Source organism: Cucumis melo, chromosome 10, assembly GCF_025177605.1.
Source record: "Cucumis melo cultivar AY chromosome 10, USDA_Cmelo_AY_1.0, whole genome shotgun sequence".
NCBI lineage: Eukaryota > Viridiplantae > Streptophyta > Magnoliopsida > Cucurbitales > Cucurbitaceae > Cucumis > Cucumis melo.
This window is the reverse complement of record NC_066866.1, coordinates 10394991-10418531: the sequence shown is the minus strand read 5'-3', so window position 1 is coordinate 10418531 and position 23541 is coordinate 10394991. Positions and strand designations below refer to the sequence as shown.

General features: G+C 33.3%; 1 protein-coding gene across 1 annotated transcript; it reads right to left on the bottom strand.

The window, feature by feature from the left end:
* Positions 1 to 21272: 21272 nt before the first annotated feature.
* On the bottom strand, positions 21273 to 22250 carry LOC107992138 (zinc finger BED domain-containing protein RICESLEEPER 2-like). The gene is made up of 2 exons (XM_017047855.2): positions 22082 to 22250; positions 21273 to 21955 (listed from the first exon to the last, which is right to left on the bottom strand). The coding sequence occupies exons 1-2, from the start codon at positions 22248 to 22250 to the stop codon at positions 21273 to 21275; spliced, it is 852 nt and encodes a 283-aa protein (XP_016903344.2).
* Positions 22251 to 23541: the final 1291 nt, after the last annotated feature.

The following is a 23541-nucleotide window of genomic DNA, read 5'->3' as shown; positions in this document are numbered from 1 at the left end:
TAAATTAATTAACTTACGTCAACATCGGTGATTGAAAATGAATATCTAATGATTAGTTGAGGTTAAAGTGCAAATCTATTAACTTAAAGATCAAATTGAAGAAAAATACAAATTTCGAAAAGGACATGTTAGATAGACAATTAAAAAAAAAAAAAAAAAAAAAAAAAAAAAAAAAAAAAAAAACAGAGAACTTTGCAATCAAGAGAATCGACAAACTAATATATTCCATGTTTAAGGAAGATGTAGAAATTTTCCAATTTAAACAATATTTTAAAATATGATTAAAAACATATTTAAAAATTATAAAACTAATTACAGTTAATACTAGATTTATATTATATAACAATTTGTTTTATATTACTTTTAAATAATTATTATTTGATATTTTTTTAAAAAAAGAAAAAATTTACGATCTATTTCCATTTCATAAGAAAAAAAAAATTAATTAGGTCGATCTTTTTGTAAAGTTTAAATATTTTGTCAAATATTCTATTTTTTAACCATTTTTTTTATAAAAGAATTATTTTATAATATATCATATAACATACTACATATTTTAATTTAATAAAAACTAATTGAATTTATAACAGAGTCAGTCAGAATACTGTATTTGTTATTGTTTTGATCATTTTTAATATAATTTAACTGAATCTAGGGCATCTGAAAACATATATAAAATGAAATTTGAAATATAAAATCAATTATATTTATAACTAATTTTTAAATCTCTACAAGTTAGAGAATAATTTTCTTTCCTAAAAAGTAGGTAAGCAAAAACCTTGGGAAAGATTTCAAGAATCAATTCTAAAATAGTTTTTTTTTTCTAGTTTTTCTTTTGAGGACAGTTTAAAATTAAATATTTCAATATAAAAAGAATTAAGAACTTAATATCTTAAAATAGGATATAGATTTACCTATAATCACCACTTCGAGATCAAACTCTGACGCTACTTTCTCAAGGTAGAAAGTGAATGGTAAAATGTTATTTTATACTTATAGAGGACACTTTTTTTTTATATTTCAATATCCTATTATTAATTTCTGTAAATTAATGCAAAAACATTCCATATACATTAATACTATAGATTTTGTATATTTTCATTTACATTATCTCAACTCATTGTTATTACTTATCAATTTTTGTAATATTTTATTTTAAAAATATATATTTGTGCATGGTAATAATATCTAATTATATAATCTTATTAATGAAAATTGATAAACTTGGGATACGTAACATTGTCATGCTAATCTTGATGTTATTAATAAATGGTTTGGAATTCACAACAAAATTCTAATTTACTTGCGAGAGAGATAGTGTATGCATTGGTAATTAATTTGTAAGGACATGCGAGTAATTTAAAATTTAAAATTTAAAATTTAAAATTTTTTATATTTTATATTTTAATATAATTAAAGCAAAACGTAAAACATATTTAATCCTATTGGTAATTTTTATACACGAGTACATAAATGTTCTTATGCTAACAGCAACATTTTACATTTTACCACTTGTTTGAATTTTAACACGGATGGTATGTATGAAAGAATTGAGATTAATCTTTACTACTTATAATAGGTCTATTTTAAAATTTTATTAAAAAAACACTAAACAAAATTATACCTTTTTTAAAAAAGTCTTTTTAAATACAATTTGGGTGGGGTATTTGAACTCAGAACCTCTTATCTTCGGTTGGCAAAATTATACATTTTTATTTTATATATTATATACATAATATATATTAATTTTGATAAATATAACAAAACACCAAAATATTTACGTATTTAAAGTTTCAAAGAGTTCTCATCAAACTTGTCGGGCCAAATTCTTGATAAAACCGAACTTCAAAGGTTTTTAGGTTTGCCCAGATTATGTATCTTACTTTATTCAAAACTTTAGGCCCGTTTGCAAATTAAAGGTTTTTAGGCTGTCTAAATTATGTATCTTACTTTATTCAAAACCTTAGGCCCGTTTACAAATTACTTTATTAGAGATTAAAGAAAAGAGGAATCTGTGGAAATAACGAATATAAGAATAGAAAATAGAAAAATAGAAAAATAGAAAACTTTTATTTTAATTTGATTTATGGAAAAACTAACTATCTTAAATATTTTTCCATTTTTTGGCCCGAAATTACCTCTCCACGAATGACAATTGTCTATATACAAATACAGTGTATTTTGTGAGATCGAAAAATCAAATAAAATATCATATATCACGATTATAGTGTATTTGTAAACACACCCACTTATGATAATTATTAACTAAATCAAAAAAATTATTATATACTTTGAGACATCCCTAAACATATTCAATTGGTTTCAATATCCCCTAATTATCCCAATTTTTACCTTCAAATTAATCAAAAATAACTTCAAGTATTTAATATTTTATCCAAAGTATTATAGATTCAAAATTATATAATGCAATAATTAATTATTATGATAAAAAATAAGAAATTAACGAAAAAGAGTTTCAAATATTCATTTTTTCCTTTTTTGAATTATACATTCAAAAGTGAATCCCTCCCTAAAATGATAGCAAAAATAATGCAACAATTAATTATTAACAGAAACATTAAAAATTAACAAAAAAAAATAATTTAAAAGATTCAAATTCTAAACGCACATAGATACCGATTATTCCCTAAGATTATGGAAAATATAATGCAAATAATTATATTTGGTAAATTAGTTAAGTTTAGATTTAAAATTCAACCCTCTCTAAAATCATGTCAAATACCATGCAAATATTAACAAAAAAAGAATTTCAAATATTCAATATTTTTCTTTTTGCAATTATACATTCAAAATTGAATCCCTCTCTAAAATCATGGCAAAGATAATGCTAAGAAATTAACGAAAAATAATTTAAAAGATTCAATTTTTTACGCACCACATACCAATCCTTCCCTAAATGGCAAATATAATGCAAATAATTATTTTTGGTAAATTAGTTAAGTTTAAATTCAAAATTCAACCCCTACCTAAAATTATGCCAAAATTCAACCTTCCACTCTCATCATTTTTTATTTTATAAATTATTTACCAAAAAAACATACATAATAAATTAAGTTTACATTCTCTTAATTTTAACATTTTTTTCCTAAATTATTTATATTATTAATTTTGCATCTCTAACATTAGATTCCTAAGATTCTGCCATGTCGGTGCATTTGTTGAAACAAAACAAATCAAACAAAATATCACATATCACGAATACAGTGTATTTGTAAACAATAATTCTTAACTAAATAAAAAAATATTATATTGTTTGAACAATCCCTAAATATATGTCATTAGTTGTAATATTTCATAATTATTAGGGTACAAAATACATGTATTAATTTTAGATTCTTAAGTTGAATTCCTAAAATTATGTCAAAGATAATGTAAAATCCATTAATTTTAGATAATTTATTTTGTTGTGTGTTTATTTAGGTTTTGAAAGGAAAAGAAAAAAAAAGATATAAATTTTATAATATTATAATATAGTATAATATAATATATATAATATGTATGAATTATATTATTACCATTATTATTATATTTTTTTTAAAACCCTAAATTCATCATCATCTTCTTCACCTCAGCCGCAGCCCCCCCACTCTCATCTTCTTCTTCTTTGAAATCACACGGCCATCGCCGCCCCTGCCTCTCTTCTCTCCATCGAGATCTATGAAGACATCTCCCTTCGTTCGTCTAAACCGCCACCGTCACCTTAGTTCTCCGTCAAGCTTCTGTACGTCGTTAGCCCAAGCCACCACATCCCGAGCCGCTCCCCTTTCCCTCAGCCATCTCCTCTGCGTCACGACATCCAAATCTGAAGCGAGTGGATTGTGTCTACTCCAACCGGTGTTTGTCCACGAAGCTCCGACCGCGTTGTCGCATCTCTGCGAACCTAGCCGCCGTCACGATCTCCTATTCGCATGAAGCTTGTCACACCATCCATCCTTCTCCGTAGCACGTTGTCGTACTAGGGCGTGCTCTCCTCGCCATTGAAGAAGCCTTCGTCCTCGAGCAGTCATGTCTCAAATGTAGGTGCATAGTTTGTATTAATTATAGGGTATTTGTGGATGTGGGTGCATAGTTTGTATTAATTATAAGGAATTTCTGGATTTTGTTACAAATGTATTTAGAAATCACATTTGTGAATTAGGTAGGGGCATTTAAGGCATTGTTCTCCCATTTATTATTTAAAAATTTTATGTTTTGCTATTTTATCAATTTAAAAATAAAATTGTCATTTATCCAAAGTAAACCTCTAATGTTACTATAGTATTTTTTTAATAAAATTTTAAGATAGACCTATTATAAGTAATAAAGATTAATCTCAATTCATTCCTACATACCATCCGTGTTAAAAATAAAAGTTATGGTCCAACATACTATAATGTCCCAAAATTTGAGATATTTTTCTCAACCCAATTGTTGAATTTGATTAAGTTTTTGAACTTTTGGAGGTTATTTTTTTGGAGTTCGGTGAGAAAATAAATAGATTTTATTTAATAAGGAAACAATAATAACAATAATAATAAAAATGATGATGATGTCCCTAGTCGCACATTGCCTTCCTCTCCTATGAATCTCCACTGTTTTGATGATCGTCTTGCAGCATCCACCATCCGCACACAGCCGTCAGCAAGGCTCCATCGTGAAACCTTTCCCTTTTTGTCCATTTCGAGCTTTCCTTCACACCAAGGCTTTCGCCATCTGTCCTGTGTAAGTCTAATCGTCGTGCACTGGTTGTTTTGATTATTTCGGACTTAGGGTGCTCTTAGTGCAGTGTATCTATGCGATGAGACATGGGCATAACATGTGGTATGCTCTCTATGTCTGTTGTTCTTATGTCACTAAGTCCTCATTGAGTACACGTTTTTCTACTGTTTGCCCAAGTATAAGCGAAGCAATAGGTTTTCCTGGATGATCTAGGGTTGAATATAGGGAATTGATATCAAAGTTTAGTTCTATGGTTCACTCTTCATTTAGGCGATATAAAAGAATAAGCTACACAATGTAAATGAGTGTAAGTTTAAACTATATCTACTTATCTACACTAGAGAATCTGTAAAGGGGGATTAAGATGAATGTGAGATGGAAAGATGAATTAACTTTCATGAAAAAAAGAGTGAAGGAAAGTCTATGTATTACTCGGCGATTAAGAAATCAAAGAACCTTGATGCGATATAGCTCATTTAACTAGCTTATGATTAAGGTGAGTACCCCACAGTGTCTTTGAATGCCACACTTGCTCACCTTTCAGCATCAAAATAACTAATTAGCTGAGTTAAGCAAGATATGTCTAGAAGGCTTCACTTGGAAGACCTATAGAGCTTCTCTTTTAAGGGCGACAACCTCTTAACACCATATACCCACACTTGTTCTTCTTTTGAGATACAAAAATGATGGAAGTTATCTCACCTAGGTGAAGTTTGTCTCCAAACTCTTCCTTGCACGTGTTAGTCATATTTTTGCTACTTGCCTCTCGAGTAGTTGCCAATAAACACTAGCCAAGTAATGACTATAGCTCAGCTAATGCGATAAGAGTTATAAGCTAACCTTCTTATCAAAAACTTATCATAGGACTTAAACTACAATAACACAAAAGATAGATGAACAGTAAAGAGATGAAGGATTGAAACTGGTATAAATATGCAATGTATTAAAGAATATAGGCAATAAACCATTGTACAATATAAACTAATACATTACAATGAAATACAAAAAATGGAAAGAAAAGAAATGACATTACAAGTTAGGGGAGATAGGGAATGGGATCGTCTTCACTCAAACCTCAAGCTTTCACTCACTAGCTGACGGGAGGAGATGAAGAAACACTTTACAGATGGTGGAAAGACTAGTTCTTTCCACCACTTTCTAGTTTTTGGCCAATTCACAGACATTTAAATCTTTAGATGGGCGGACTTTGGTCCATTCAGACTTCTTTTGGCCTATTTGGGCTTACCTTCTTGATGGAGATGAAGTCCTTTATATAGGCAAATTTAGATGAGAAATCTAATCTTTTGAACATGTCAGCACCGAAAGCTGCCTCTGTGTCAAGTTACATCATCTCCAACTACCACTTTTGTCTTCTAGCGAACCTCTTCTTGCATTCTAATGTGGTCTTCTCACCTAGTCTTTACACGAGTTCCTTTGCGTTTTGCTAGCTTATTCTTTTGTTCATACTTTTGCGTTAAGACACTAAAAACAGGGTGAAGCAGGTTTGAATGCTTATGTAAAGTGTATTTTCAAATATTTATGAATTTACAACATAAGCTATCATTACAAGAGACAGGGGTACTCTTAACGCACAAAAACGTCGAAGAAAGCGAAAAATCGTCGAGAAAGGATATGCCGACATTTTTCGCGGCGTCGGGCCACACATCAGGAAAAGTGAGTAGGGAGAGGCATTCCCGACGCGTGACCAACATGCATCGGGAATGCCTCTCCCGACTTCGTGTTTCCCGATGCCGTCAACAGCGTCGAAAATACTTCTCCCGACGCTGTTTTGGCGACAAAACCACCGACGTCGAGAATTCGGGAATGATTTCTTCTGACGTTTTTGTGCATCCTATTCCTGACGTTTTATTGCGTCCAGAATTCCTTTTTATATATTTTTTAAAAAATATGTAATTTTTAATTTTTTTCCCTTAAATATTTTTGTAAAATAATGACATTCAGATTGCTCAAATATTTTTCAGACGTTTTAGATTAAATTAAAACAAATTCAATATAAATTATTAAATTAAGAAATAAAAACACAAATTAAAAAAAAAAGATAATTAATAAGTTTAAAAAACATAATTAATAGTGTTCAAATACAAAAAATGTAGTTCTCATAATACAAAAAATTGGAAACAAAGTCTTACGTCACCTAACGAGGCTCGTACGCGCCATTCTACACCTTGGGTCTTACAATGATACAAAATTAAGTAAGTTTAGTACATATATCTATATGTTCAATGTGTACTATCATTGCAAAAACTTAAGAATAATGGAGACATATATACATACCACAAAGCTAGGGATCATGCGGTGGTCCTTGCTGTGTCCGAGTCAAGTCTTCTATCAACTTTTGCATTCGTTCCACTTGTGAAGCTAACGCTGCGTGATTTCTATCTTGCACTTCAATCTGTTCCAAAGCTTCATTAAGTTTAGATTGTAATTCAATCTCTTTTTGTGCGGACGACAAACAAGATGTCGTGGAACTGCTTGCACTCGTTGTCTTGCGGCATTCGGCTTGGGTCCCCAACCAAGGCCTTTTGAATTCAACCATAAACCCTTCCCTCATTCAAATTTGAATTCAACCATAACCCCCTCCCCCATTTCATTTGAATTCAACCATAACCTCCCTCCCCCCTTCATTTGAATTCAACCATAACACCTTACTCATTCAAATTTCAATTACACTAACAATATTACACACTAACAACATTTCAATTCAAAAATCTAATCTAAAACAAAATTTTAAAACAATTTTTTTAAAAAAAATACCCTAAACTAAATCTTAAACCTAAAGTAAACTTATTTTAAACTTACCTATATGGTGGCAGATGGCGGCAAACGGCGACGGACGACGACGAGGAAGGGCAGCGGCGACGAGGACGAACAAACGGCGGCAGCTCTCTAACTTTTTCTTTCTTCTTCATTTTGATTTTGTTTAAAATAGAACCGAAATAAAATATATAGGGATTTTCCGACGCCGTCCGAAATCGTTGGGAAATCCCTAAAATGGCGTTAGGAAAACACCACTTTTCTCGACGCATTTAATGAGTGTCGGGAATACCCCTTATTCCCAATGCCTTTCCTGACGCCATGCATAGTGCATCAGGAAAACCCATATTTCCCGACGTTAATTTCTCAACCACAATTAACGCATCAGGAATAAGGGGTATTCCCGATGGCTTGTCCGACACACTATACATGGCGTCAGGAAAATTCATATTTCCCAACGTCATAATTTTTGCGTCAGGATAGCCCCTTATTTCTAACATTTTTTATGCCGACGTCGTTTGATGCGTCGAAAAAAGTCCGATTTCTTGTAGTGTATGCGTTTTGACACATTTCTTATGTGCTTTGGTCTCATTATTCTATCTAAAATGCTATAATAACTTGTATTTCTACAAGTTATCACACCTCCAAATTTAGAATAATGCTTGTCCTCAAGCTTCACTCTGTATCATGCTTGTCCCCAAGTACAATTCCTCCTTAAAGACTCACCTTTCTACTTGCAATTTTAAACTTCTCAAAATGCTAGTTAGTTTTATTCGTTATTTAGAGTATGCGCACTCTCATCGCATACTTCTTACTACAAAAACATTTCTAAGTTCAAAATGCAGCAAGCTTAATACTCAAAAAACCCTTGTTCATTCCCACCAAGAATCTTATTTTCGATTTTCAAAAATGGCTAAAGTTCTCGAAGAGTTTTGAATCCTTTTATTTGGTGAAAGATTTTTTTTTATTTATTTACTTAGCACTTGTCATTGAGTGGGAAATCATAAGCACTCTATCAGTCCATTCCTCAACTATAACTCTTATCGCCTCTTATTATCAACTCTCTACTTTTTACTTTTGAATCTTTGTTTCCTATTTTAGCGAGAGGGGACAATATTGGAGTTGTTATTTTACACTTTTTGGCTTTGCTTTAACTTTTGTTAAAATGCCTTATTTTTAAATGCCTTGATAGGATTTTCAAAAAGTTCAAAAGTTTTGGCTCAGACCTCGCACACCCCCAAATTTAGAGGATAACAATGTCCTCATTGCTAAAAATGAATGATAAGATTATTCACAGAAAATTTTTATAAAAGAGGTTTGAAGTAAAGCTTGCTTGCCTAATAAACTTTAGAATTGTTTCCTAAGTAAGTTTCCTTAACAAGTTAAATGCCTAAATAACAAATGAAACTTTATTTCACATGGTTTATCTCACTGAAGTTATCATTGAGACGCAAGAAAAAATTGAAGTACTAAAATGCGGGGAGCCAAGTTTGCGACAAGCAAAACTAAACACATAAGAATATTGTAAAAGTATGTACTTGTATTGAAAATATCATAAATACAAGGAATATAATTTACATAAGCAAAATTTTAAAATTACAAAAAGAAGACATATACAAAAATACATAACAATCCCCTTTTAAAGGTTGTTGATTGGAGGTAATGGTTGTGTATTTTGTGGTGGTGGTGGAGGTTGTTGATTCCTCCTAGCTTCAACCGACAGATCAAAATGCGTCAGGGATCTTACTATGTTCTTTTGAACTTGAGGCATTGGAATAGTGCTACACACTAACAAATGTTGATATCTTAATAATACGATGAATTGTGTGTCGCACCTCGCGGCTAGTCCTCTACCAAACCAGTCTGTTTTTCATTTTATTCTCCCATCGCCTCGTTTTTTATCTCATTGTAAGAATTTAGGTTTGGAACTCCTGATTTTCCGTCATTTCCCCTTTAGTTGATTTTATTGTTCAGTGTTTGCATTTGCGTTGTCTACCTTCAGTTCCAAATCACTCATTCGTCTTTGACTCAGTAGATGCATTTCTTGCAAGTTGCTCTGGCACTGAATTATATCTTTAATTCCTTTCTCCATTGGCTTGAAGATGTAATGATCCATGAACTCGAAGATATAATCCTCATCAAACTTTTCCCCTTCTTTTTCTCTCACCAGCTTTTTTAACTTATCTATTCGCGTTGAGGCTTATGGAGTTGATTTGGTCAGTGAGGGGAGGCTTTTCTCGCCAACTACCTCAGGGAGTATTTGTTTTTTCCTTTGGAGTGGGTCATCAATAACCTCCTCTTGGACTTTTTTTCTTTTTGGGAATAAAACTGGGCTTCTCGCCCCATCTTCTTGCTTTTTTAACGCGTCATCAATAACACAACAAGGTCTGAAAGGGAATCTTGGAAGATATCCTAATTGGAATCTTTAGGACTCAAGATTTTATTTTGGTTGGTTGGCTTGACAACAAGGGATAGAGAATTTTCCTCTTGTCACGATATGGAGGTTCCTTCCTTTGGATTTCTTGGGTTAAGGTTGGCAATTTAGATTTTTCGGAAGGTGGTGGAGGCGTTTTGGACTTGGTGAGAGTTTGAGAGCTAGTGGCTTCGGAGAATTCGGATTTACTAGGTGAGGGGAAATTAGTGGTTTCGGGCTTCTTCTTTGTGGGACTCTTCGTTGACGGAGGCTGCAAGGTTTCCTTAGAGTTCTTGGCCTCAGAGGACTTTGCTCTTTTTGATCTTGAGGCCTCCTCTTTGCCTTGCGTTTGCGTTTCAGTGGGACATCATCTTCCTCTTTCTCGTCTTTATCTTCAACATCCACATTTTCAACCTATGATTTACCATCTTGTTTGGTTTTGAGGCGTTTTAGCTTATCCTTGTTCTTGTGGATGGAAATTATGCGGTGAATGGTTATGGAGGATCAAATCTCATCCTTCACCTCTACTTAAGAAGGTTTGTCTAATGCTGAATATGCTTTTAAGCACAAATTCTCAATTAAGTGTGGGAAAGGTCTTGCTCTACGAGGATGCTTAACCCATGCTACGATGTGCTCGCTAATTACCTCGCCTATTTTCACAGGTATCTCCTCTATTATGCATTATACTAACATTATTTGCTCCATGTAAATGTTACTATCATGGCGAATAGGCATGATCTTCTTCTTCATGAAAACCAACCAGATGCTAGCTTCTGTATTTAGGTTATAGGGAAAGAATTGGTACTTTCCTGTTGGCGTTATGTCCCATTTTGTCTCGGACCAAGTGACTCTCTTCAACGCATTCTTTAAATCTCGTTCTTATGAGTTTTTGGAAATTGCGTGTCGTACTTCGTTGGCCTCTAACCCAAAGAGTTCATTAATTGTGTCTAGCTCAAAGTCTACTTTCTGCTCTTTGACCATGTCGTAGCTTTCTTCTTCATTGATGTATCCCTTGTAGAACATCTTCACTATGAGAGGTCTTATTACAGTCACCCCTTGGAAGAATCTTTTCTATCTAAACGCAGTGATGGGGTGACTCGAGGAACTATGGCATGGTTCCTTTGTATGGATAGAGTCCATTCTCTATCATAAATGGTTTGCTGACTTGGGAAGAGGAGAGTGGTCCTTCTTATTCACTTTCCGCACCCTCTTCCCCTTCATTTTCTCGAGGCTTTCTTTTCTCCTTTTCAGCTCGCTTCTTCTCAAACTGTGCTCTCAAGGTCTTCTTCTTCATCGTGACTTTTCCTTCTTTCTTATTCCTTGACCCCTCTTCCTCCAAAAGACATAAATCCTCAATCTCTTTCTGAAACTCCTCGTAGTACTCATCTAACGTCTTTTCTTTGCCCTTGCCCTTTTTCGCACACTGGGATACTTTCTCCACCTCTCTAAGGAGCTCTTCCCACTCTCTTAGTTTTGTTTCTTTCTTTTCTTCTACTAAGGGCTTAATGTCATGCACCTTTACTTTGATTTTTAACAACCCAAAATTCACTTTTTCGGTTTCTCCTAGGTTTTCTTCGCAAACCTTTCAACCTCAGTTTCGGCAATAGGCAAGGAGGTGCTTTCTTTTTTAACTTTTTCTTCTTGCACCTCCTCGCATTCTTCATTTTCCTTCCTTTTCGCCTCATCCTTTTCTTTCTTCTTCTTCTCATCCTCCTCTTTACTCTTTTCTTTTCCATTCTGTCTCTTTTCTCCCTTTTCTCCTTTTCTTTCCTTTCTTTTTCTTGTTCTGCCCTCTCCTCTCTTTCTTTCTTCTCTCTTTCTTCTCTTTCTTTTCTCTCTTTCTCAGCCCTTTCTTTTTCTACTTTTTCTTTTTCTAGCCTTTCTAGTTCTTCTTGTTCCTTTTGTTCCTCTTCTCTCTTTGAAGTTTCTCTAGAGACGATTGCGAGAAGGTCACAAAACTTATCCTTATGGAGTTGAATTGGTACTCCATTGATAACCACCGTCTTGAATGGCCTTTCTTCCCTTCCTTGCTCCAACACAGAACCGTTATATGGAGTTTTCTCAACCCCTTCAGTGGACGAGCTTACTTTACCCAAGGTTGCTTGCTATTTCTTAAGGGTTTCAGTGAAAGCTTGCTTTCCATACATGATTGATACGAAAGACAGGGATCATCCCTTAGTGTCTTTAAACGCCACATTTGCTCATCTCGGCATCCAAAGGACTATGCTGAGTTAAACAAGATATGTCTAGAACGCTTCACTTGTAAGATCTAGCTTCTCTTTTAAGAGTGACAACCTCTCGGTACCATATAACCAGACTTTTTCTCTTTTTGGGATATAATGGAAATTATCTCACCAAGGTGAAGTTTGCCTCCAAACTCCTCCTTGCGCGTGTTAATCATATCCTTGCTACTTGCCCTATCGGGTAGTTGGCAAAAACACTAGCTAAGTAATGACTATAGCTCAGCTAACACGATAAGAGTTATAAGCTAACCTTCTTATCAAGAACTTATCAGAGGACTTAAACTACAATAACACAAAGATAGATTAACAGTAAAGATATGGAGGATTGAAACTAGAACAAATATGCAATGTATTAAAGAATTTATGTTATAGGCCATTGTAAAATATAAACAAATACATTACAATGAGATACAAAAATGGAAATAATAGAAATGACATTACAAGTTAGGGGAGATGGGGAATGGGATCGTCTTCACTGAAACCTTTAGCTTTCACTCATTGGCTGATTGGAAGAGATGAAGAGACACTTTACAGACGGTAGAATGGCTAGTTCTTTCCACCACTCTCTAGTTTTTTGGCCGATTCACAGACATTTAAATCTTTACATAGGCGGCCTCTGGTCCATTCATGTAGGATTTTATGTCCTAAAACTCGTAAATAATAAATATAATCCATTGACCGTTAATAAAGGGTTATTATTATAAGTTCAATAAGTGTTATTAATTATATTATTAGTTTTGTCTTAATAACCTAAATCCAATAAGCTAACATCTTAAGTTATTTAATGAGTCTTGAACAGTATATAGAGACATACAGCGATCAATCATCGTGATACAGCTTAAAGGCTCTATAGTATAGGGATAATGTTGGGTACCTTATCCTAGTAACACTATGGATACAACTCAATTTTGTATTTGAGACAAACGTAATGATCCAACGTGTTCGTGTAGGTGACATGCAAGTGAGGGTATCATGTGCAATGAGTTTGGATAAGACTAAACTACGAAATAGTAACCATTAAATGTAACTTTGTTAACTAATTGGATTTCTATTTCATTAGGATGGCCTAGGTAACTTAGTTTTAATCCTAAGTGTATTATGAACTCCTGTTCGTAAGGAATTGTCCTTTGATTTGTACGAGTGAGAGTGACCAGATTATCAACTCAATATGCTTATCATTTCAGAGACAAGATCGAGTGGGGAGCTGGAAAATAATCACAAAAGATGGAATTCACTCTTTTCCGACTTTAGGGTAAGTAGATAAGTGTTTCCTTAAATGGTATCTCCAGGACTTAAACAAAGGGCCATACCCTCTCTATGGCACAAGAGGGATTTTTGTTTAATGGTTGGACCATAAATAGGTTGTTCATTAGAGGAGCACTGATATTTAAGGACTAGAAGTAACTGCGGGGTAAAACAATATATGATATTAGTTCAAATATTAGTTGGAAATTAATATAATGTATGGTGATACATTATAATATAAAGTTTATATTTTAAATAAACTTTACTATATAAATTTAATTTTGGATATGATTCAAAATTAATTAACGAGAGATAAATATTAGAGGAGCAAGAATGAGTTCAAATATTCAAAACAATATATGATTTATTTAATTAATTAATTTAATTTCAATATTAATTTAATTGGTTAAATAATAGGGAACGTGGGTGGTTTTCTCACGTTTTCCGTTTTTCTTTCCAACTTCCATTTTCTTCAATCTGAAGAAGAGGGAGATACTGGTACGGTACGTCAAAATAGATGAGTTCTGTGATTTACATATTTTGAATTCTCTTAGAAAAATCTCCCTAAACAAAATTTCTCCTTCTCCAATTTTGGTTCCCACAAACCAAATCTCAACCTAGAGAATAGGAAGGTTTCCAAGTGATGGTGCCCCATTTTAGAGGTTTGGTAGATCCAAAGACATCAACGTATGTAAGTATTCTGCCACTTCTATGTAATTCTCTGTATGTATCTTTTTACATGCTTAGCAAAAAATAAATTAGTTTTTGCCAATGTACTGGTATTTTTAGGTTTCGAAATTAATTTGAGTTATGGTCTTTATTAATTTTTCGTTGCGTAAGGCTATCATCCCTTCAATTCAGATTTCTTTTGGCCTATTCAGGCCTACCTTCTTGATGAAAATGGAGTCCTTTATATAGGCAGATTTAGACAGGAAATCTAATCTTCTAAACATGTCAGCGTCGAAAGCTACCTCTGTGTTAAGTCGTATCATCTCCAACTACCACTTTTGTCTTTTAGCAAACCTTGTTATTCTATCTAAAAGGCTATAATAACTTGTATTTCTACAAGTTATCATGCAACATCGAGTTCTGTCCCACCAGATCACCTCTACGATCCAATTAATTAGGCACGATGCAAGCCTCTCCGTTGTCACAAGCCACAACTCTCACCAGATTTGAAGTCGCGCGCGTTCCCTGCCATTCTTAACCTCATGTTTTGTTTATGAGTCGGTCACCATAAAACTTGAGTCGGTCTTCTCCTCCAATCCAAGGTAAAACTTTCGTTCAAATTATCTCTCTGTCCGACCCACGTATGCAATGGTCACCAGTCGTCCGAGCCAACTGTTCGTCTCCCTTAGTTGCGTAAGCCAATCTCTCTCCGTAGTTTATTAGTTGCCAAGCCGCTGCCCCTCTTTTAAGCTAACTTAAGCCATTTTGGTATTTTGGGTAAGTCATTTGGTAAACTTTTTGGATAGTAGCCAATTGTCAATTGTATTAATTTAAATTACGAAAATTTCCCTTATTGTTTATGAACCGTTCAATTGGGAAATTCTTAATTGTTAATTAGGGAGAAAATTTTAGCTAACCTCGAGTTAAAGGATTTCTACTACTAGACCCTAAATTAAATTGAGATGTATCGTGTGAGACGAATTAGCTGATTATGCATAGCGTGATCTTTCATTTCTTAACTGTCTTGACTGGTTATGCATAAGTTTGAATGTATTAATAACTCGCTACACTGATGACTAAATATGTACTAGTACGATTAATTTGACTGCTTATGTGTAGAACTAAAATATTGTAGATAGATTGGAATGTATTTCTTTTAATTGATTGTATTAGATTGTATAGACTAGATTGAGATTATTTGAATTGAGGAAAAACTGTTAGTTTTATCTATGGGGTAGTGTACCTTGTGGGCATGATGTAATATGGGATCACCACATATTGTGCATCCTTCGAGATCACTAGACAGATATGTGTATCCTTCGGGATCACTAGACTGATATGTGCATCCTTCGGAATCATTAGACTAATTGACATGTATCCTACGGGATCACAAGATTGTTATGATGCAAGGTACCTCTTAATAGGAAGTTAACAGTTATACCACTAACAGGACCTGTCACTACAAGAAATCGGGGGGTTCTCGATGCATAAAACGGCGTTGGCAGAAGGAATGTCGGGATAGACGCCTGTTCCCAACGTCGTTTTGCATACGTCGGGACATGGTGAAAACATTCTATTAATATTACCTTGTTCTGATGTAATAAAAAGAACGTTGGGAAACAAAAAGCCATTCTCGATGTGTGGTTCTAGGGCATTCGGAATTGTTCACAATTAAAATAAATATATAACATATCTTAACGTTCTATATATCGCGTCGAGAATGGTCACACCTATTTTCGACGATTCTCAACTGACGTGAAAATGGGTAACCTATTTTTTGACAGCTTGCATGGGGCATCGGGACAAACTTGAACATTAATTTGTTAGGGTTGATGCCCTAAATCTCGTGGTCTTGTAGTCTGTAATTGTATATATTATACAAACTTTTTATTTATCTAATAAAATAAAGTATTTTATTTTATTTGACATTTAGTTGCATTAACTCACAAAAGCAATAAACTAACATCCAAGGTTATCTTCTATAACCTAAACATGTATGTGGAGACATACAACTGGATCATGTTTAAGTGATAACCTAAATGGTCTGTCGTAAATGGATAAGGCTGGATACCTTATCCTGGTGACACTACGAATAGGGTCTGCTTTGTAGCTGTTACAATTGTTCTAAAGTGCTACAAATGATTGGATCCTAATCACTCATGTCGAAACATTAGAGTGGGGGTATTCTATACAAAGAGTTTGAATAAGACCGGACCATGAAATGAATAGTCTCTCTTATTAACACCGTTACTAGTTGAGACTACATTTCACCAGGATGACTATAGGTGACTTGACCTGAATCCTGAGTGAGTTGTGAACTCCTGCCTATGAAGGCGATCCTTTGATTTGTATGGGTGAGAGTGACTTATGTAGTCGACTCAATATGCCTACCATTTTGGAGATTCGTCTTATTGGGGAGTTGTGAACACAGCTACACAAGAAGGAATTCACTCCTCTATAAATAGAGTAAGTAGAGAAATTGCTCTCTTAAGGGTTGATTTCAAGGCTTGAACAATGTGGCGCCACACCCTCTCTTGGCCTGAGAGGAGTTCAGTTATAGTAGAACTATAATTATTGTTCATTAGAGGAATCAGTGGTACTTAAGAAGTTAGATGTAACTACAGGGGCAAAACGGTAATTTTTGGCCTAGCTGTACTTACGAGCAATTTGTGAAGGGTCATATCACTATTGATTGGTTATATCTAATGGACACAAAAATATATCTACAGTAAGAATAGTGCAACGATTAGTCTTTAGTGGAATGACTAATAGTTAATGAATAGAGAGTAATTTAATTAAAGAGTTTAATTAATTAATCTCATTTCATTGGAGCTTCAAACTATAGGTCCATAAGGTCCCCTTGTTAGCTCAATAAAGATAGATGAGAATCAAATTTATTTTGGTTTAATTTGAATTGTTCAAATTGATTAAAGGGAATAAATTGTATATGATACAATTAATATAATGTATTTGATACATTATAATGTAAAGTTTTTATGAGAGAAGTTAATATTTGAATATGATTCAAATAATAATAATAATATGAATAAGATTCAGGTTAAAATTGAATTCGATTCATATTAGAACTATAGATTATATGAGAGATCTAAACCATTGGTTATATTATATATGATATAATATAAAGTTTATATTATATGAGATATAATATATTTTAATTAAATTTATATTGATTTTATATTATATGAGATATAATATATATTGATTAAATTTATATTGATTTAATTTAATTTAATATATATATATATATATATATATATATATATATATTTAAATAGAATGAATAACTCCGTTGGGAGTTATTTTACGTGGGAAAGAATGGAAAGTTATTTTGATAACTTCCCCCTCCATTGTTAAAAATTGTTTTAAAAGAAAAAAAAAATAGGAATTTTTTTTAGCACAATCTTAGGATCTCTCTGTATTTTAAAGGGAAACAAAATTCTCCCAAAAAAAAAAAAACTTCTTCCCTCACCAAAATTACAGAAGCCCACAACTTTCTGTGATTCTTTACTTGGAGAATAACAAGGAAGATTTTGTGGTGTCTTGAAGCTTGGAAAAAGAATTGGCTCTACAAATGTTAGTTTATTTTCACATCTTCCTCCATGAGAAGCATGTTTATTATTTTTCTTTGAATTTACTGGTTTCATAAATTGAATTTCACTTGCACGGCGTTCATACGCTTTCGCTTTAGGAATTCCATTCCTTCATAATTATGTCAGAGCAGGATTCCCGATGACCCATGCAAGGCGTCAGGAATTGTTATACATGTTCCCGATGCCATTAGTGATTCATCGAGAATGTTTCAGACTATTCTCGATGATTCATTAATGGTGTTCGATACTGGGTGAAACTCACGACGTCTTTGTGGTGCGTCAAAAGTTTTCCTATATATTTCGTTTCAATTCTGTGAAAGGGAGAACTGAAAGAAGAGAAGAGAAACTAGAGAGGAGAAGGAGAAGAAGAAGAAAAAATGTCACTGTCTGCCTTGCCCCTCGACGTCGTCGTCTGCCTCGCCACTACATCGCTTTTTTCCATTTTCGGTAATTTTCAAACCATTCTTTTGTTAGTTTTGAAGTTAGTTTAGGTTAGTTTATAGTTTTGTTTTTTACAGTTAGTTTAAGATTAAATATTGAATTAGTTTTAGGATACTTAATTATTTTTGGAATGTGGGTTGAAATTTTGTAAAGAGGGGTTATTTGAGAAATTGGGTTGGGAAATTTAAATTTTGAGTTGAAATTTGAGGATGAAGAGGGTTTAGAATTAATTGAACGGAATGGAATGGGTTAAGAATTAAAGGGGGGTTGAATTGAAATTTTTCAATGGGGGGCTTCAATTGAAATTTTGAAAGGAGGATTGATACATTGAATTTTTCAAGGGTGTAGGGTAACTTTTATTGAATATATGAAGGGGATAGGTTGAAAATTTAGGGGGGGGGGGGGGTTGTGGATGAAATTTTAAAGGGGGGTGGGAGGCAAGGGTTATTACTATTTTAAAAATTCTGTAATTTGTGTTAAGATTCGTTTTGGCTATCTTATAGTGATGGTACCCTTTAGTTCAATTCTAATTGTTTATTTCTTAGTAGCTTTGAATTACTTTGTTGTTGATTTAGGATGGTTATCATGCAGTAATGGTAGCCTTTTTCGTTTTGAATTTGTTTGTATTTCTAAGGGTTGATTTGAAAAGAGGTGGTAGTACAGTAGCTTATAAAGTAGTGTTATTGGAAGGGGTGGGAATGATGCAAAGATTGAAGTTGTTTGTGGTTAATTAGGTTGTGGTGGCTTCCTACAGTTATGGTAATCTCTGTCGTTTGAAATTAGTTTTAGTAAAAATTTTAGGAGATTGTATATTTAAGAGAGTAAGCTTAGGATGTGAGATGAGAGGAATATGCTTCTAATCAAACCTATTTATGTTTTAGGGACTTGAATGATGGACAAGAGTTGGATGAAACTTAGGAATAAGTTTTTCCTTGAGTATAGAGAGGGAGTGGCTCAATTATTAGAAGTTGTCAAGCTTCAGTTGATGCCTACGGACGAATAAGGTGTCCATGCAAGAGATATATTAACTTAAATTAGAACTCACTAGAGGGTGTGGAACTACATCTACTGACTATTGGAATATCCTCCTACTACACAAAATGGGTGTATCATGGAGAGTTAGTTAGCTTTAGAGGTACATCAAACTTTGATGAAGGAACTAGTAGTAACCCTTTTGATGAAGGAACAAGTAATAGGCAGTTTGATGAAGAAGATGATATGTTTGGTATGTTGAATCCCAATTGAACAAGAAGAGGAGACGGAGGAAGGCCGTTTGGAGGATGAAATGCCAAAGAGTCTTGGGGTAGATATAGATGAAGATACAACAAACATATTTCAGAACTTATTGAATGAAGCACGTAATGAGTTGTACCCCAATTGTTCTGAATTTTCCTCCTTGAATTTTTTGGTTAAGTTGATGCATGTGAAAGTTCTAAATGGTTGGAGTAACAAGTCCTTCGACATGTTGTTAAAACTCTTCAGAGCAGTGTTTCCAATGTGTAGTAGTACTATCCTTAATTTATTTTATGAAGCCAAACAAAAACTTCGTGACTTGGGCTTGGGATATGAGACTATTCACATGTGCAAGTACAACTGCGTATTGTACTGGAAAGAGTTTGCTGATTTACAACATTGTTCTACATGTGGCGAGGCTCGGGACAAGGTTAATCATTACAAAGAGAAGAAATTTCACATAAGATATTACGCCACTTTCCTTTGGTACCAAGATTACAGCACTTGTTTGTATCGTAGGAAGGGTCCGCTGACATGAGATGACATAGGGATAAACGTGTTGAAACAAATGATGTATTGAGACATCCAGCTGATGCAGAGGGATGAAAGCACTTTGATTTTGAATTTCCTGATTTTTCTTCTGATCCACAGAACGTGCGTTTGGGGTTGGCTTCAGATGGGTTTAACTCATTCGATCATATGAGTACCTCGTACAGTATGTTAGGGGTGTAATCGAGTTGGGTTGGGTTGGGTTAGGAGACATTCTCAACCCAACCCATATTTTCAGTTTGGTTGGGTTGGCAACCTGAATAACTCGAATTTAGTTTTCAACCCAACCCGTAAAATATGGGTTGGGTTGGGTTGTCGGGTTGTATTGTTTTTTTTTTTCGTTTCTAAATTTTAATTTTTGTAAAGTTCAATATTGTTCTTCTTTTAAAAAATGTTCAAAATCATTGTACATTCAAATATCAAATATACATAAATTCAAAGTTCCATAGATACATAAATTCAAAGTTTCAAGAGTTATAAACATATATAAATTCAAAGTTCTTAAACATACATAAATCCAAACGTACCCATAAATTTTCATGAAATACAACTTTAATAATAATAAGAAAGTTCTTAAACATTAGTTGAGAAGCCAAATATAAATTTCTAAAGATCCAATAAGCATCCCAAGCATTCAAATTTATCCCGAAAATTCAAAAAACATACCAAGTGAGTAGTTTAAATATATAAAATAAACGAAATGAAGAAAATACGAGTATTCAACTTACCATGAAAATTGTCAACCCATAGATGATGTTTAGATCATATTTGTGATGTGACGGAAGACTTAATATTATCTAAAAACACAAAATAAAATTATAAAGTGTCATATAACTAAATAAGAATACAATGTTCAATAAAAATAAAAGTTGAAGACAACACTTCTCGTTCTCAATTTTTTCACAAATCTTTATTTCTTCAAGCTCTGAACAAATATCCAATAAGGTTGTTTTGCCACGAATCCAATTTTGTATACAAATCAAAGCTTCCACTGTTTTAGGTGATAAGGAACTCCGAATCTAGAATTCTTCCTCCAGTACTAAATGCAGATTTAGAAGCCACAGTTGACACCAAAACGACAAAAATATCTTAGGCAATTCTTGATAGAATTTGGTATTTAACCTCGTTTAACTTCCACCAAGTCAGAACATCATTTAGCTCCTCACAATGGTCAGATAGATACTAATCAGCATCATTCCTCAATTCTAAAGTATTTTGTTCTTGTCTTCTTCTCTTCTAGTGTGATAATACTCTACAACTCGCGTCAGTTTCCACTGTAGTTTCTGAACTCAATAGTCTCAAACTATCACTTGATTCTACTTGTTTACAAACATCTTGACCACTCAAATCATTACGAAATGCAAAACCATCAACTTATGATTTGTAATAATTATACAAACGCATCAAATAAGCTTCAATCTCGTCAACAAGAACTTTAACCATGGCATCATCATGTACACTTTCAATGCAAAAGCCAACATAGTCCAATTTATATCGAGGGTCAAGCACCACAGCTAGAAATACAAGCTTGTTAATTTTCTCAATTGACCCCCAATACTTGTCATATTTTGACTTCATATTTATAGTCATATTACGTAAAATAGAGTTATGTTCGTTGCTCCAACTAATTAAAAGATCATTAATCCCCCACATCTCATGAAAGAAAGAATTGGCAGTCACATATAAGGAACCACTAATCTTATTAGTGACATTATAAAACACCTTCAAAAACATGACAAACACTTCAACATTCTTCCAATCAAAATTACTTGGCGGACCAATTCTCTTCTTCCCATGTTCATCTTCTGCAAAATAGTCATAATAATCCAACTCTTCTTCCTCTAATATTTGCAAATCTTTTTCAAATTCAAGTGCATGCTTAAGCATAAGACATGTGGAATTCCATCTTGTTGGAACATCCAAACAAACAAGAGCTTTGCAATCAATTTTCTCTTGCTCCACACAAGTTTTAAACTTTGTTAATCTTTTAGGAGATGATCTAACGTATCGTACAACATTACGAACAGAAACAATCAAATCATGTATTTCTTTCAATCCTTCATTTACAATCAAGTTAATTACGTAAGCACAACATCTCATGTGTAACAGTTCTCCTTCCAATATTAAGGTGTTCCAACATCTAAGTTTTTTCTTAAATTACGAAATTGCCCCATCGTTCGAACTTGCATTATCAACAGTTATAGAAAAGACTTTATCGATCCCCCATTCTAATAAACAACTCTCAATGAGCTTTCCAATAGTCTCATCCTTGTGGTTTGCAACTTGACAAAAGTTTAAAATCTTTTTATGCAAAGCCCAATCTGAATCAATGAAGTGTGCAGTGAGTACCATGTAGTTAACATTTTGCAAAGAAGTTCATGTGTCAGTTGTCAAACATACACTTTGAAATTGCTAACTAAGAAAGATTTCAACTTCTTCTTTTCATCAAGGTACAATTTAGCAATTGTTACTCTTGAATGAGGGTCAAACGTAGGACATGCCACTCTACAAAAATGTCTAAATCCCTCATTCTCGATAAACTTGAATGGCAACTCATCAACAATTATCATTTTAGCACATGCTTCCCTACATAATTGTTGACTAAAAATAGTAGTCACAAAATTACTACCACTTTTTCCACCAGTGGAAGGTTGAAGAGTCAAAATGGTTTGTCCTGATTCTACTTCCTTATATGGGTACTTCTTACACTGATTTTTTAATGTGCTAGTTCCACATGAAGCAGTATCACAACAATATTCTTTATCACAATAATTGCATGTGCACCTAGAACTATTCTTTTCCAACTTTATGAAGTGATCCCATACAGTGGAAGTTGTTTTCTTAGTGGCTCTAGCTCTCTTCTTATCAAGTAGTGGTGGTTTACTTGAACTTACAGTTCCTGTTGCGTTATTAGTGGAAGGGGCAGGACTAGAACTAAGACTCAGGCTAGTTTCACTATGTTGTCCACTACTTATCTCCATGGTCTAAAAGAATATAAAAACTAAAAATCAGATCAATCATACAATCATCCACAATCATACTCACTTTGCCAAATCAGATCAAACATAATCTTTTACAAAGTATAATCAAATTATGCAATTAGATATAAAAATAACATAATCAGATCAACCATTATGGCTAATTGTAGTTACAAACTATGATTTTAACTTTATAACTGTAAAAGATTATGCAATTAGACATAAAAAGAACATACAAACTATATCCAGTAGATATAATTATGAAACATACATTAAATTTAACCTCGTAACTACAATTATCCAGAATATAAAAGACTTTTGGTTCTACAAAATCAATTATAAAGTATAAATATAATTAGAGAAATCAAGGTTTATAGGTGTATAATTGGAAAAAATGATTTTAGAATAACAATGTTTCATTCAAAGTTTGTGCAGTCCTAGACTTTAAATATAGAACAAGAAGAAGAAGAAAGAAAAAAACTTTCCCATGGTGGTGGCTAACATTGAAGAAGCTTCATCTTTCAAATACGAGGTGCAAATACAAGGTTCTACATGGGTTTTTTCCACATACAAATCAAACCCACAAACAAAATTCGTTGAAGATTATAAAACACACAAAAAAAACCAGTAGATTTCATCTTCATATATTAATATTTTCTACAAAA